The sequence below is a fragment of the Onychostruthus taczanowskii genome, unplaced genomic scaffold (genome assembly GCF_017590055.1).
Source record: "Onychostruthus taczanowskii isolate IOZ18803 unplaced genomic scaffold, ASM1759005v1 scaffold10, whole genome shotgun sequence".
Classification (NCBI taxonomy): domain Eukaryota; kingdom Metazoa; phylum Chordata; class Aves; order Passeriformes; family Passeridae; genus Onychostruthus; species Onychostruthus taczanowskii.
Window position 1 is genome coordinate 1,711,208 of NW_024496526.1, and position 14,944 is coordinate 1,726,151.

Here is a 14,944-nt window from a genome sequence, read left to right on the forward strand (position 1 = left end):
TGGCTGATGTTGGGCCCACCAGGAATGGCGGTGGCACCTCTGGGATAACAGATTTGAGAGGGAAAACACAAAAAAGGGATGGGGCAGCTGAACTGAGTGCAGAGAAGAGTGGGGTGAGGACACTGGAGAGGATCAGCCCTGCAGGGCACGGCAGGAGAGGGACAAGAGCTGCTCTGGGCACCAGAGCTGAGACTGTCCTGAGATTCCTGGGATGACCCTGAGATCCTGTGGGGAAGCCCATGGGGAGGCAGCTGTGCCCCAGCAGCCCAGGGAGGGCAGGGAGGTGCAGAGATGCACCTGCAGCCCCTGCAGCAGCCCAGGCCTGGAGCAGGGGGTGCCTGACAGGGGCTGTGAGCCCGTGGGAAGCTGTGCTGGGACAGGCTCCTGGCAGGGACCTGCGGATCCATGGAGAGGAGCCCATGCTGGAGCAGGGTCCTGGTCGGATCTGTGGCCCTGTGGGGGACCCAGGCTGTGCCCGAAGGAGCGATCCCATGGAGAGTGACACACGGGGCAGCAGTTCCTGGAGAACCAATGGGATGGACTCAGGTTGGAGAGGTTCATGGAGAGCTGGCTCCTGTGCAAGGGACCGCACACTGGAGCAGGGGGGGAACTCTCCCTGAGCAGTGGCTGGAACAATTTGTGATGAACTGACCACAACCCCCACTCCCATCTCCCTGTGCCACTGTGGGGAAGGAGGGGGAACTGGGAAGGAGGGATGATGGGGGGCTAAATGATTTTTTAAGGTCTCATTTTACTTCTCATTATCCTGCTCTGATTTTGTCAGTAATAAATTCAATAAATATCCCCAATTCAAGTCTGTTTTGCCCACGATGGTATTTGATGAGTGATTTCTCCCTGTCCTTAACTCATGAACCCTTTGTTACATTTTCTTTTCCTGTCCATCTCTGGAAAGCAGGGATGGAGCAGCTTTGGTGGCTTCCTGGTGTCCAGCCAGGGTCAACCCACCCCACCAAGTGAGTGATGTGTCCCATTTTTGCAGAGTAGGACAGGACAGAGAAAACCCAGGCACCACTGGGAAGTTTATGGTGATTTTTTTCCGCAGTAAACCAAGTTTTTCCACTGGCAGCTGCAACACAGGATTTGGGGACACTCAGACTTGCAGGACAGTGCCCAGGGTCGGTGACAAGCCCTCGTTTGACTAAAATACCAATTTCTGTGACTGGCATGGCAGAGAAAGAGCTGGGCATGTCCCAGCCCCATCCGAAATGCTGTGAGTTCCACAGCAGCCCGTGCCAGGCTCACACTTGCTTGTTGCTGCCTAATCCTCTCAAGGCTTTAACCCCATAACCCCGGGGGACTGGTGCTGGGGAGGGGAGGATTCAGACAGCTGGGACAGACCCCCAGCAAGACAAAGGAGCCCTTCCCCTGCTCCTGCTGGGAAAACACTGTGTGTGACAGTCCTGGAGTGGGGAATACTGCTCCATGTGTTTTTAACACCAGAGTCAGAAGGCTGCAGCATTAAGGCTTGGTTAAGGCAGTTAAGGCTTGGTGCAAACCCTGAACACACCCAGCACAGCTGCTGGGATGTCCCTTGCTCCAGGGGGCACACAGCTCAGCACAGAGTCACTGTCCCTGGAAGAGCCTTTCCATTGCATGGAGCCACAGAATCCTGGAATCCTGGAAGGACCTTCAAGATCATCCCATTCCACCCCCTGCCATGGCAGGGACACCTTCCACTGTCCCAGGCTGCTCCAAGCCCTGTCCAGCCTGGCCTTGGACACTGCCAGGGATCCAGGTGCAGCCACAGCTGCTGTGGGCACCCTGTGCCAGGGTCCCCCCAACAAGCCAAGCCCCCTTTCCTGCCCAGGACTATGGAAGTTTTCAAATTAAACTGGAGAAAAGGCAGGAGGGATTTGCAATAACTGGGCTGTGAAAGCGGCCACAGGGCTGTGAGCCACCACTCTGTGTTTTGGGGGGTTTAACAACACTCTGCTCTCCAAAATTCTAGGCTAAAAATCATAATAATATTGCTTTATTACAGAAATTGGTATTGGCTATGCCCTTATCTCCATGCACTGGCTAGGACAGGGAAATGGGGTATGAGCAGATTGCTGGACTAAATCAGAAAGAAAAAAAGATTACAGATAAGCCATTTATGACAAAAAACCTGCTCCATCTGAAGGATTTGCCCTTATCCCGCTAATAAAAACATGTCAACCCTCCAGATCTCTATTTAACCACAAATAAATCTAGCCCAGCTTGTGGGCATTTGCACATACTCCTCCTGCCCTTGAGAAGCATCAATATTCCACAGTGGGATCCACTGGAACCCGTCCATCCCTGTGGTGAGTCAGACCCTCACCAAAAGCAGTGGAAATCTCTCCAGGAATAGAAGCCAGGGGGTGGAATTGTTAATTCAGAAGCAAAATCCAAGCCCAGAACTCTAAATTTGGGGTTGTGGTTTGATAAGTACTGTACAGAGGCAGATCTGATCAGGCACCTGGAAACCCTCAACCTGAGCAGTAAATTATATTTCCTATTCCCATCTCGAGGCTCAGGCAGCTTCAAGACCAAGAGTCCAACTAATCTTCACTACACACAGCCTAAACAAGCTTTAAGCTCAAACCATTTCAGGTATGTTGAGCTCTGAGAAGTGATGCTGAAGCTCTGATTCAGCCCAGCAGCTGCACTGGGGGGGGCTGTACTCCCTGGCTGTCCCTGGGCACCAGAGGTCTCCTCCTGTGTGGGGTATGATGGTACCAAAACCAGCCCTCAGCACTCCCACAGGCTCCCATTTCAAATCTTCCAAATCTATACATCAAACTAAGTTTCTGGCTGCCTGGAATTCACACACATTTAACAATCTGGGAACAGACCCCACTGTCTTGGACAGAGCACCAAAGGCCATCTGACCTTCCCAAGCCCACAGCTGGGGTAACAGGGAATCACAGAATGGTTTGGGTTGAAAGGGCCTTAAAGCTCATCCAGTGCCACCCCTGCCATGGCAGGGACACCTTCCACTGTCCCAGGCTGCTCCAAGCCCTGTCCAGCCTGGCCTTGGGCACTGCCAGGGATCCAGGGGCAGCCGCAGCTGCTCTGGGCACCCTGTGCCAGGGCCTGCCCACCCTCACAGGGAACAATTCCTTCCCAATATCCCATCCAGCCCTGCCCTCTGGCAGTGGGAAGCCATTCCCTGTGTCCTGTCCCTCCATCCCTTGTCCCCAGTCCCTCTCCAGCTCTCCTGGAGCCCCTTTAGGCCCTGCAAGGGGCTCTGAGGTGTCCCTGGAGCCTTCTCTTCTCCAGGTGAGCACCCCCAGCTCTGCCAGCCTGGCTCCAGAGCAGAGGGGCTCCAGTCCCTGGAGCATCCCCGTGGCCTCCTCTGGGCTCTCTCCAACAATCCCATCCTTCCTGTCCTGCTGACCCCACACTTGGCAAGCATGGGGAACAAGCTGATCTCCCAAAGCCCGTTTCCCCAGGCAGTTCTGTACCTACAGGCAGGTGAATCCGAGGCAGGCTGCCTTCCCCAGCGGGCGGGAGCGCACACAGGCTGCCATGACCCTGCAGGGACCCTGTGCTGCTGGCAGGGAGCTCACAGCTGATTATCTCCCAATTTAACTGTCACTGAGCCCTCTTTGGTGAGAAGAGCCCAGCTGGATAATCCCATTTCTGCTCTAATCCACAGCACCCTTTCAGCCCCAGGCCCAGTCCTGCTTGCTGCCTCTCTGACATCCCCAGATGGGATTTTGGGGTGGGAGGGAAGCTTGGAGCTCCCAAAAAGCAGTGGGAGCTGTAAGCACTCCCTGGAGCACCAACCCTGGGCCTTGTGTTTCGGGACAAACCTCATCCTGTTGTTACAGACCTTAAGCAAAGATGATTCCAGAGGTTTTGGTGTAGATTGGTGTTCTTGGGGCACTAACCTGGCACTGGCACAGATTTTCCAGGGAAGCTGTGGCTGCCCCAATCCTGGATGTGTCCAGGATGGGCCTTGGAGAAACCTGGTCTAGTTTTCTAGTTTAAGGCGTCCCTGCCCATGGCAGAGGGTGGAATGGGATAAGCTTTAAGGTCCCTTTCAATCCAAACCATTCTGTGATTCTGATCCTAGAGGACTTCTTCCCTGCCTTCCTGCCTGCCAGCATCCCAGTTTCACCCCAAACCCCACTTTTCCTCCAAAAAAGGGGTGGGCCCAGGAGCAGTTTTGCCAGCAGCAGTTCAGACCCAGGGAAGGAGATCTTGGCTCACATTTCTGTGCTCCAGGCAGAGGTTTCAAACCAGTTATTACAGGAGGTGGTTGCACATCAAAGGGCACACGCATGTTTTTAGGGAAAACAAAAATAGAATGAGTTCCCCTCCTGACTGGAAAATTATATGTTGTGTTTCTGGCTTAAGTGATAGATTAAAAACTGCAAGTCTTTCAGGTGTTTGGATCACCTGAGAAGTTATTTTAGAGGTTAAAGATGCTAATGAGGGTACAGAAGATCTCCCAAGGCAAGCAACGATTAACTCAAAGAGATTGCCAGGCCGGGCTCCAAACCAGCCTACACAAACCAGCCTAATTATTCTTGTTATTCTTCCAGAAGAGCTATTTTGGTCCTGCACGTTGTTACAAACACAAAATGATGCCTCAGGTTTTAGCTTTTATATTTTTCAGATTCTGTGCTGCTTTAGTGTGTGGGTCTGGACTTCATATTAGGGGATAGTAAGCTCTCTTCACAGAGTAGGGAGACTAAACAATTCCTTCTCTAGCTGGGGACCAAGGACAAAATGATCCAAATTTCATGTCCAAGAGCACAAACAACTGACTGAAGAGAGAAAAACAAGGAGGATGGGACCTCATGGGCTAAAGCTGCAATTGGACAATTAACTGCAATATGCAAAAGGACCAAAACTTATCAAAGTGAGAGACCCCGTGAGCGGTTGTGTATTTTGTGACCATTTTGGTTCATCTTGGGTGTAGCCCTGGCTGGGCTCTTGTGCTGCCCAAGGTGGATCCATTGAGGCTTCCTTATAAATCCCTACTTTATTCTTTAGCTCTGTCCAGTCTCTATTCTAGGTCAGCCTTTACAAGGCATCAAAAGAACAACCTAAGTTCCAGCAAGACAAACTCGGTGTGAAAGCCAGGCCCTGTGTGGGGGTTTCTCCTCACCCATGCTCCGGCTCCTCGATGGGATCCGTGAATTCCGAGTGCACGGTGGAGTCGATGGCGCTGTCGGTCTCCACCTCGTCGTGCATCTCGTGCTGGACCAGGGTGCTGGTGTCCTCATCCGTGAAGGTCTCGCACTCGCTGTAGGTGCTCTCCGAGCCCATGTAGGCACTGTCAGTCACCTCATTTGCCTGGTTGAAACAAATGCACAAGAAGCAAAGCTATAAGATCCTACAGCTACGTGGGTTTGTGGCACAGCAGGACAAAATGGATGAGGGAATTTTGGCTGTGTTGCATTTCTGAGCACAGGAATCCAACCTCTGGAATCATCCCAGGCCCAGGTGCTGCTCTGTGGGCACCACGGGGTGCACCTCAGCCTTTGCAGGGCCTGGGAAGCAGATCACAGAAACAGGACTAAATAAGAGCTGGAGGGAGGTTTTGTTGTGAGCCAGGATGGATTTGGTCAGGGCAGAAGGGGCTGCCCACTGCTGACTCAGCAGTTCCCATCACTGCTGCTTTCTCCCACCCCATTCCAAGAGGACATGTTATTATTAATCTGAATTCCCTACAAATACCACCATTCAAAACTCCCAATTAGCCCTTGGAGCACCTTTTTTTTTGTCCTGTCTGGTAAAACCTTCCATCCCTCAACAGCAAATAAACTGTTTCTAAATCTTCATTACAGCTTCTGATTTGCAGGGACTCAAATCCCCACACTTCATCTGGACCAACATCTCAAATCTATCACTGAGCAGGCTCTGGGAAAGCAGCAGGGTTTGTGTTTTAAGAGACTGTGATAGAGCAAGGAGAACTGTGTTTTCCAGTTCTGCACTGCAGGCAGGTTCAGCTTCAGTCCTGCCTGTTTGCTCCCACACAGAGGAGGGACAATCCCTTCTGATCCTGATCTCTGGAGAACCATGGGAGCAGCAGCAGAGCGCCCCAAAAGCCAAAGCTCTTGTTACCCCTAGCAGTGCCAGCCCCTCTCCTAAGATTTGGGGACTTCCCCAGCACACCTCAGAGCAAATCAAGGAATTTGGGATTGCCAGTGCTGGTGCTGAGCTCCATCTGATCTCCTGTCACCAGAGGGGCTGGGCAGAGGGGTGGGAGCCCTCCTGCCAGGTCTCCAGGTGAAGAGCTGCCCATGGAAAGCCATCTGCTCCTCCTGAAGTTCACCTGGCGGGATCCCACGGGCTCAGCTGCCCCTCCAGCACAGCAGCAGAGCAAAACAGCAGCAGTTTGAATGCAGGCATGACTGAAGCAAAACCCTTTTCCCATGCCAGGGCACACAGAACAGTTTTCAGGGCTTTTTCCAAGGATTTTGGAGAAAATCACATTTCTCAAACCACTGTATTCATAAAATCATGGAGTGGTTTGGGTTGGAAGGGACTTTAAAGCCCATCTCATTCCACTCCCTGCCTATTCCACTACCCCAGGCTGCTCCAAGCCCCACCCAGCCTGGCCTTGGACACTTCCAGGGGCAAAAAGGGATAGAAAACCCTGAAGGGATGGAGAGAGCTGATAACAGCAATTCCCACTCCATGTGGCCACCGGGAGCAGCCAAGTGATCAGTCCAGCCCTGCTTTGCTCTCCCAGCCCCTGTGCCCACCACACTCACCAGGATGGACACAGCCAGGAGCTCCTCTTGGAAGCCTGGCTCAGCTTCCACCTGGCTTGTGGACACCAGCACCTCCAGGACACCTCCCTGAAGTTAAACACGACACAAACCTGCCCAGAGCTGGAGTCTGAAGTAAGGGGCTGCTCCAGTGAACTCCACCAGGGCAGAGCCTGTGCCTGTCTTGCAGAGAGAAACAAAAGTCTCTAAAGCCCCCACCCACTTAAAAAAGCATAAATCCACCAAAACCACTTACACACCTAAAGCTGAGACTTGTTTAAGTGTTTTACTGGATTTATGCTGCACTTTCTAGAAACACCATTAATGCTCCAGCTGGAGGGACAAGGGGAAGCAGAGGCTTGACCTGCCTTGGCTTGGTCACTGACAGACAGAGCCCAAGAGGTGACAGCAGCCACCCCCAGCTGCACATTCCCCTCCCTTCTGCCTGTTTGAAAAAGATTTCATGCCAAACTGGAAAGAATTTTGCTTGCACACTACAAAATAAAGGCTGCTTTTTAAATACCAACCCCGCCCCTCTCCTCTTTAAGCTGGAAAAGCTTACATTTAAGCACAGGTTGAAGTATTATAATGAGCAAATTGAAGTATTATAATAAGCACAGAGTAAAGACAACTATTGAAAGAAGCCAAAAATCCTCCAAACACTCCAATTCACAAGTAATTTGATTAGAAACCCTGCTGTGGTTACTGCTGACCCTCTCAACATGAACCAACCAGGAGCTGAACAGTGCCCTTTGTCAGATGTTGGAACAAGAGGACCTTCAAGGTCCCTTCCAACCCAAACCATTCCATGATTCTATGATTTCTCTATCAAATTGTTCCAAAACACCTTATTGGTGGGAAATACACACATGGACAGGCTGCATTTGGGAGCAACATTTTGGAGTAGAAGAAGCCACCAGCACAGCACATCAACCACTGTCCTTCAGCCACACCAAAGATATGCGTCAATTTATTACCTAAAAATTGAATTTTTCCTTTGTGATACCAGCCTAGATGAGGCTGCAAAAGCAAGAGAGCCCTATTAAAATTAAACCTGTGTTGACAATGAGTTAAGAAGCAGCTGAAACTGTAAACAAAGTCCTTCCCCTGAGCACGAGCGTGGAGAACTTTGCTGCACATTTCACCACAGAATCAGTAACTAAACCTCAAGATGAGATGCCAGGAGGAGATAGGCAAACCAAAGGGTTCAGGTATTGCCAAATGCCTGACACAGCTGAATCTCTGTCCCTGGGCAAGTGTGTGGGTACAGAAAGTTCTTATTTATGGCCTCATGAGTAGCTGGTTTGTGCACTGACCCTTCAAAAACCCCTGCCACAGATCTCCTTCAGCCAGCTTTGCCTTCCTGTGAGCAGAAAGTAAACATTTTTTCCAGCTTAAAAAAGTCAAATACACACTTTAAAAACACCCATGGGCTCAGGACAGCCAGGTTGGGCTACACCCACCCCAGGGGACTTGCCAGGAACATCGGTGCCATGTTCAGAGTGGGGCTGGTGTCAGCAGTATCAGTGCATTTTGATTTTTTATCAAATAAAACACACCCTAGGTGCTTCAGGCAAACCTCAGCCATTAAAACTGGGACTCAGGCACACGCAGAGTTCTGAGCTGGAACAGGATCAGGGTTTGGTGGAGGCTCCCAATCCCAAATCCAGCTCCTCCAGCAGGTATTTCCCCAGAGCCACACCTGGCTGACAGGACGTGGGCCACCCAGAGGCATCTCTGCCTGCTCAGGGAAACTCCAGGGATTTGTGAGCCCAGGTGAGCACTCCCGATTCTAAAAGGAAATAAATGGTGAAATCAGTACTGGGATGATGTAACGTGCCCTGATGAGACAGGTGAGCTGCCTTTAGGAGCTTTCTCCTGCAGCAGCTCATCCATCCCAGGCATCTGATGACATCTGGGAGTAAAGATTACTTAATTACAAGTTGTAGAGTGCTGTAAAACCATATGGATTTTAAAAGAAGCTGCTGCAGTGTGAGGAGAGAGACTCTTGGGAATCACCTGCAAGGTCCAGGCAGGGACAGAAGGTTCAGCACAAGCTCTGCCAAGGCGTTGCCTTGGAAAGGAGGGCAAAGTCTGGCTCCCAGGGAGGTTCCTTCCAGGCAGGGCTGTCCCTGGAGCTGTCCTGGCATCCCAAAGCTCTGCTGTCCTTGAACACAAGCACTCGGAAGGTTGGGGGGGAGGTGAGTGACAAGGAAAAGGAAAAACAACTCTGTTTTGCCAGCAGTGTGAGCCTGTTTCTGAAGAACTCAGCCCTGGCTGTGCACAGGATGCAGAGGAGATAGATCAGCTACAAAAATCCCCCTCCAAGGACACCCTGTGGCCCTGACAGTGGTGACAGTGCCAGGCTGGAAGCCAGGGAGAAGGGACACAGTTGTGCTCATAATCCCACATTAATGGAGCTGGCCCCAAAGCCCTGGAACACCGCAGGGCAGCTCAGCCTCCGGAATGCCACTTTGGGGACTGCCACCCCTGGGTCCCAATATTGCCCTCTCCCACACAGCCAGGCAGTGCCAGCTTTTCAGGGAAGCCAGGGAGCCTCTGCTCAGTCCTGGGTGGAGGCAACTTGCACAGCTCAGCCCCTGGAGTTGGGGTTGTTACACTCCATCAAGGCTGGGCAAGAGAAATGTGCTGCATCTGTTGGAGCAAATTGAAAACTCACCCAGCCCAAAAACAAACCCCAAAACAACTCACAAAACACCACAGCTGGCAGGCTGTTCCCAGCACCCCAAAAACCAGCAGGCACTGTCCCTGCTGGTCCAGCTCCCCAGGGAGACCCTGGCAGAGAGGAGTGTGAAGTTACACCACAGCCCACGGAGTCACAGAATTGTGGAATGGTTTGGGTTAGAAGGGACATTAAAGTTCTGCCCAGTCCCACGTCTGCCATGGCAGGGACACTTCCACTGTCCCAGGCTGCTCCAAGCTCCAATGTCCAGCCTGGCCTTGGGCACTGCCAGGGATCCAGGGGCAGCCACAGCTGCTCTGTGCCAGGGCCTGCCCACCCTGCCAGGGAACAATTCCTGCCCAATATGCCATCTAAATCTCTCCTCTTTTAATCTAAACCATTCCTATGTAAAAAGTCAGGTGGATCTGCCCATGTAACAAGTCAGGCGCATTCCTAACCTGTCCCTTCCCAGCACCTCTGAGCCCGGTCCCTCTGGAAATCCAACCCCTCCTCACTTTGTGTCAGCTCGCAAAAACCCACCTGTGGAGACATCCTGTCCAGAGCCAGAGCCAGAGCCAGCTCCGGGAGCTGCTTCAGCGGGGCAGGAGGGAGGCAAAGTCCAGGGGAGCCGGGAGGCTTAAGGAGCGAGCTGGAGTCCCAATAGAGCGCCTTTTGTTCCCGAGCTGCCGATAAGGAGCAGGAGCTCCGGCACACTTCCCTGCCGGTGAGCGCAGCCTCCTCCCGCTCCCCTGGATTCCAAAATAAAAGCTCGTTTTGGGAGCCCCGCTCGGCCAGCCCCGCTCCAGGTGCTCACGCTTCCCAGGAATCCATCCCCAAAGAAAAAAGGCTGAATCTGAAAGGGACCTGTCGAGGTTTATCTCGGCCTTCCCAGTGTTTCTGGTGAATAATTAAGCGTTAAGTGACAAATTCCTTCCTTATAGCCACGAATAGAGGGATGTATAAGGCTTGGATTGCTCACCAGGGGCAGGTCAGAAGCACTTGCGGTGACTCAGAGGGTGGTCTCTGGCAGGCAGTGACAATGCTGGCCCCAAAGAAGGTTATAAACACCCAGTGCCAGCCTGCCCGAGCTCTGAGCCGAGCTGTCCCTGCAAAGAGGAGCCCAGCCCTGAGGGAGAGCTGATCCATGGGATTTTCCCCTCTCGATGGCACACGGAGGCCTCGGCACCGCTCGCACCCACAAGTTCTGAGGATTTCCTCAGGTTTTCTATTTCCTCTCCGCAGAAACCACACGTACATCAAGCTTCCTCAGCACTGCGTACCCAGCACAAGCACAGAGATTTCCTTCCATTACCTTCCCAAAGCAGGTCCTCCCCTTTTCTCTGGGTTATTCTCGCTGTGCTGTGCCACATCCCTCCTGAGGCGCCGAGCAGAGGGCACTGTCCCGCAGCGCTGCCCGCAGTGTCCCTACCCCGATAGGAGCTGACCTCCTGAGCCCAGCCCAGGCCAGCCCAGATTCCTGCTCCGAGCACGGCAGGAAGGAGTTAGGCTTTAACCCGAGCTCTGCCTGGACCTGCTCCTCCACACAGCAGGTCACAGCCCCGTTCTCCTCTGCTCTGCCTCAGGACCTCAGAGAACATCTGAACTCTCCCGAGAGCCCAAAATTAGAAACTGAAAGGAATTAGGAAACCCCAATCCCTGCCCTTTTCACTTCTCCAACTCTTACTGAGACACCTCTGCTTGCACTGCTGCCCCCTCACCTCCAGCCCTCCTGTGTCCCACAGCACAGTTCCCATGTTCCCAATCTCACACACTGCTTGTGGTTCAAGATAAGGCTCCAAGGACTTTGTTTTCCAAACTCCTTCCAGCCTATTTCCTACAGGGCAAACACTTCTACTCAGATCTTTTCTGACCAGCAGAGAAATTTCTCACAGTAGCCCTGCCCCTGGGTCCTGCCCTCAGTGACATCCCTGTCGCATTTACACTTCCACCCTTCCCTCTACACAGTTCAGAGTCTACACAATAAATTAATTTTCTTGTCATTTTCAGGCTTTAAGATATCAAATTATCACCCTGGACTGATTTGGGAGAGCTGGAGCCCCTCTGCTCTGGAGTCAGGCTGGCAGAGCTGGGGGTGCTCACCTGGAGAGGAGAAGGCTCCAGGGACACCTCAGAGCCCCTTGCAGGGCCTAAAGGGGCTCCAGGAGAGCTGGAGAGGGACTGGGGACAAGGCATGGAGGGACAGGACACAGGGAATGGCTTCCCACTGCCAGAGGGCAGGGCTGGATGGGATATTGGGAAGGAATTGTTCCCTGTGAGGGGGGGCAGGCCCTGGCACAGGGTGCCCAGAGCAGCTGTGGCTGCCCCTGGATCCCTGGCAGTGTCCAAGGCCAGGCTGGGCAAGTCTTGGAGCAGCCTGGGACAGTGGAAGGTGTCCCTGCCATGGCAGGCGTGGCACTGGATGGGCTTTAAGGTTCTTTCCAACCCAAACAATTCCAGGATTCTATGAATACAAGGATAATATGGGACTGTTCACTTGCTGCCCACAGGGCTCATGGCCCTTCATCTCTCACTGCAGAAAGGCTTTGGGGACAATGGGGACATTGCTCAGGGCTCCATGTGCTTCCCAAGGACAGGTGAACAGGCACTGAACTGCATCTGTCACATTCCACAGCCCTGAAGTTTCAGCCACCTGCAAGATTTCAAGCCCACCAGCTGTTCAGGACAAAATGATCACCAATTCCAGCAGCCGGCCCCTGGAGAGGGGTTTGTGACCATTTAATTCATGGTGCTTTTGGGTCAGCCCTGTGAGCAGAGGCCTACTGAGGCCATTCCAGAAGGTGGGAATGGCTCTGGTACAGAAAACCTGAGCTCTCACCTCCACGTCCCCTTTCCAACCAGGAGCCCTTCACACCTGGGTTAGGACAGCCAGGGAACTGCTGAACCCAGGCCTGTGCTGCTGCTTTGAGCCCCTTGCACAGCTGAGAGGAGGTTACAAAGCTCAGCCCCATCTTTTCAGCCTGGCTAGCCCCTGCCACACATGCACCCTGTGGTAACAGTGGTGTGGAGAGGAAGAGGAGGAAAAAAACCTCACCTAAAATGCCACAGATTGCAAAGCAGGGCCCTCCCAAACACTCTGTGCTCACCAGGCCCAGCTCTGCCTTGGGGAAGGAAAGTATCTTCCTGGGAATTCTGAACTAGGAAAGGAGGGCTCAGAAGGTCCACAGGGCTACAAGGAGGGGACACAAGTTCCTACTGTGGAAGAGGTTTTACAGTGACTTCTGTCAGCCAGAGAGAAGTTTGATAAGAGGATCCATGTTTGCCCCTGGAAGAATTTCCTACCAAGGTTGTTGTCATAGAAACTAAGAAAGAAAGAAAGACAAATAAGAGAAACCTGCACCTGTCTATTCCAATAAACACTTCCTTTGTCTTTCCTGACCAATGAGTAAAGTGTAAACCTAGGAGTTTTGTAAGAATGTATAAAAAACACACACGCTAAAATAAAAACAGGTTTGAAGCCTTGTGAAAATTGAGTGTTGCTTTGTATTGTGACCATCTCAACTACCACATCCTACAGCCACCCCACGTGGGCTCCCTGCAAAACACAAGGTGCCAATGGCAGTGATGCCTCTGGGAAGAGGTCCCACGTCTCCCACAACAGCTTCTGTGTTACAACACACAGCTGGGGCCCTGCAAGTCCCTGATCCCCTTTGCTGAAGCTCTGAGCAGCTGGAGAAACTCAGCAATGTGGATTTTTGCCCTCAAAGAAGCCTTAAATTGAATTGCTCAACATGGAAAAAAGTCCTGGCTGTAATGGAGTTAAAGTTTCACAGAGTTGATGTGTTGGCCATAAAGCTGCTGCTCAGTGTTGCACAGAATGTCACAGAATATTCTGAGCTGGAGTTCTCCCAGCTGCACCTGTAGGCAGGCAGGCTGGGAGAGCCAGGAGTAGCTCCTACTCCCAAAATACACAAAACTTGGGGGACATGCCCAAGTCCCATTTTCCTCCCCACATCTACTCCTTCCCTGCTATACAAATAGCCCGAGGGGACGTGCCTGGGCCGGTGAAGGCTTCCAGGGAAAGCCGAATTCCCCTCTTGTGGCTGTGCAGAATGTGTTTCCCTGGCTGCTCCCAGCAGGAGCCACGGCAGCTGCCCAGCAGATGGCAACAGTCCTGCACAAGGCACCGCATCCGCAGCACTGACGGCTGCCCGGTCCTGCAGAGCTCAACCAGAGCCTTCCTCTGACCCTGCTGGCCCAAAACACGAGTTCCCAGAGCTAGAAATCCCTGTTTGGGGTATTCATGGTGCTCCCAGGCAGCCTTTACAGAGCATTGGCTGTGCCTCTCCTCTAACCCACCTGAAGTTAGTTATACATCTCCATGCTCATCCCAGCCCAATCCCAGCATTTTCATGCCTCGTTTTCCTTCTTCTGGAGTTATCCTTCCCACTCTGCACTGCCCAAGGGAGCTCACCTGCCCCAGGAGCAGAGCAGAGGGGCAGAGCCCTCACCCTTGGGCAAGGCACAGCAGGTATCCCTGTGGTGCTGGGCTGATGGTTGATCTTGGAGTCCTTTTCCAGCCTAAATGATTCCATCATTCCAAGAAAACTAACTCCAAGTTCCCCTCCGTGTCCCCCAGAGCATTCCAAACGAGTCCTGTGTCTCAGCACTGAGTCATGAACACCACAGGAGCTCTCAAGGGAGGCAAGGAGAACTCCCACCTTCCAGGCAGTCAGCAACCAAGCTGTGCCAGCCCAGCCTGGGGGAAAGCAGGGCTCAGGTGTCCAGATGGAAAAGCTCCAAGCTCCCTTCAATGTGACTTTGACAAAGCAGGAAGGCTGTCATTAGTTTTTGGTGGTTTCTCACCCAGCAACCACCATGCTTCCACCTGAGGCAGGAGGAACACACTGGGAGGTGATCCCAGCCAGGTGATGCTCTCCCTGCTCCAGCTGGGTGCACAGGGATGAGGTTCCTCTTGAATGTGTCACAGAAGACCTGCAGGGACTGGGATGAGCCACCTGCAAGCCCAGCTGGAGGCATGAGAAGCCACGTGGCTGCAGGAGCTGCTGTCTCAGTGGAGCCACAGGAGCAGGAATCCTCTCTGGAAGCACCTCAACAGACAGCCCTGTCTGCTGGACACTCCTGGAATGGTGCAACAGGAGCCAGGAGATCCATGGCACATCCAGAGCCACGCCAGTGGCTGAACTGGGGCAGTATCCAACATTACAAATTCCTGAGTTCACACCTTGTCCCCTTCAAAAGCCTTTTCCTGGAGGAAGCAGGTGTTGGTGGTTCTCTCTGGAGAGCAAATACTGGGTGAAAGTCCCCAGCTCTGGGCTCTCAGGGTTTTCCATGGATGCTGAGCTCTCCTGATGACAGTCACCAGAAGAGGACATGACTCATCAAGCAGAGCAACCTTATTAAGAAAGAGAAGGCATTTTCCTGGAGACTGCTTAAAGCACTTGTTTACACTTGTTTGAACAAACACTGAGGAGAAAAGCTCCTGTCAGACCCCAGCACTTGGAAGAGCTGAGCACTCCAGCCACTGGCATTTTGGGCTGTTTAAGAGGGACCACAGCCAGTGCTCCAC

The 14,944-nt window shown here is 52.6% G+C and overlaps 1 protein-coding gene across 2 annotated transcripts in view; it reads right to left on the reverse strand.

Annotated features, from left to right (window-relative positions):
* RAB11FIP3 (RAB11 family interacting protein 3) overlaps nt 1–14,944 on the reverse strand; it is a 79,643-nt gene that overhangs the window by 22,405 nt on the left and 42,294 nt on the right. For both annotated transcript variants that reach the window (XM_041406626.1, XM_041406635.1), the window contains exon 4: nt 5,105–5,292. In XM_041406626.1, coding sequence (XP_041262560.1) covers nt 5,105–5,292 — 188 coding nt within the window. The remainder of the gene's footprint in view (nt 1–5,104; nt 5,293–14,944) is intronic.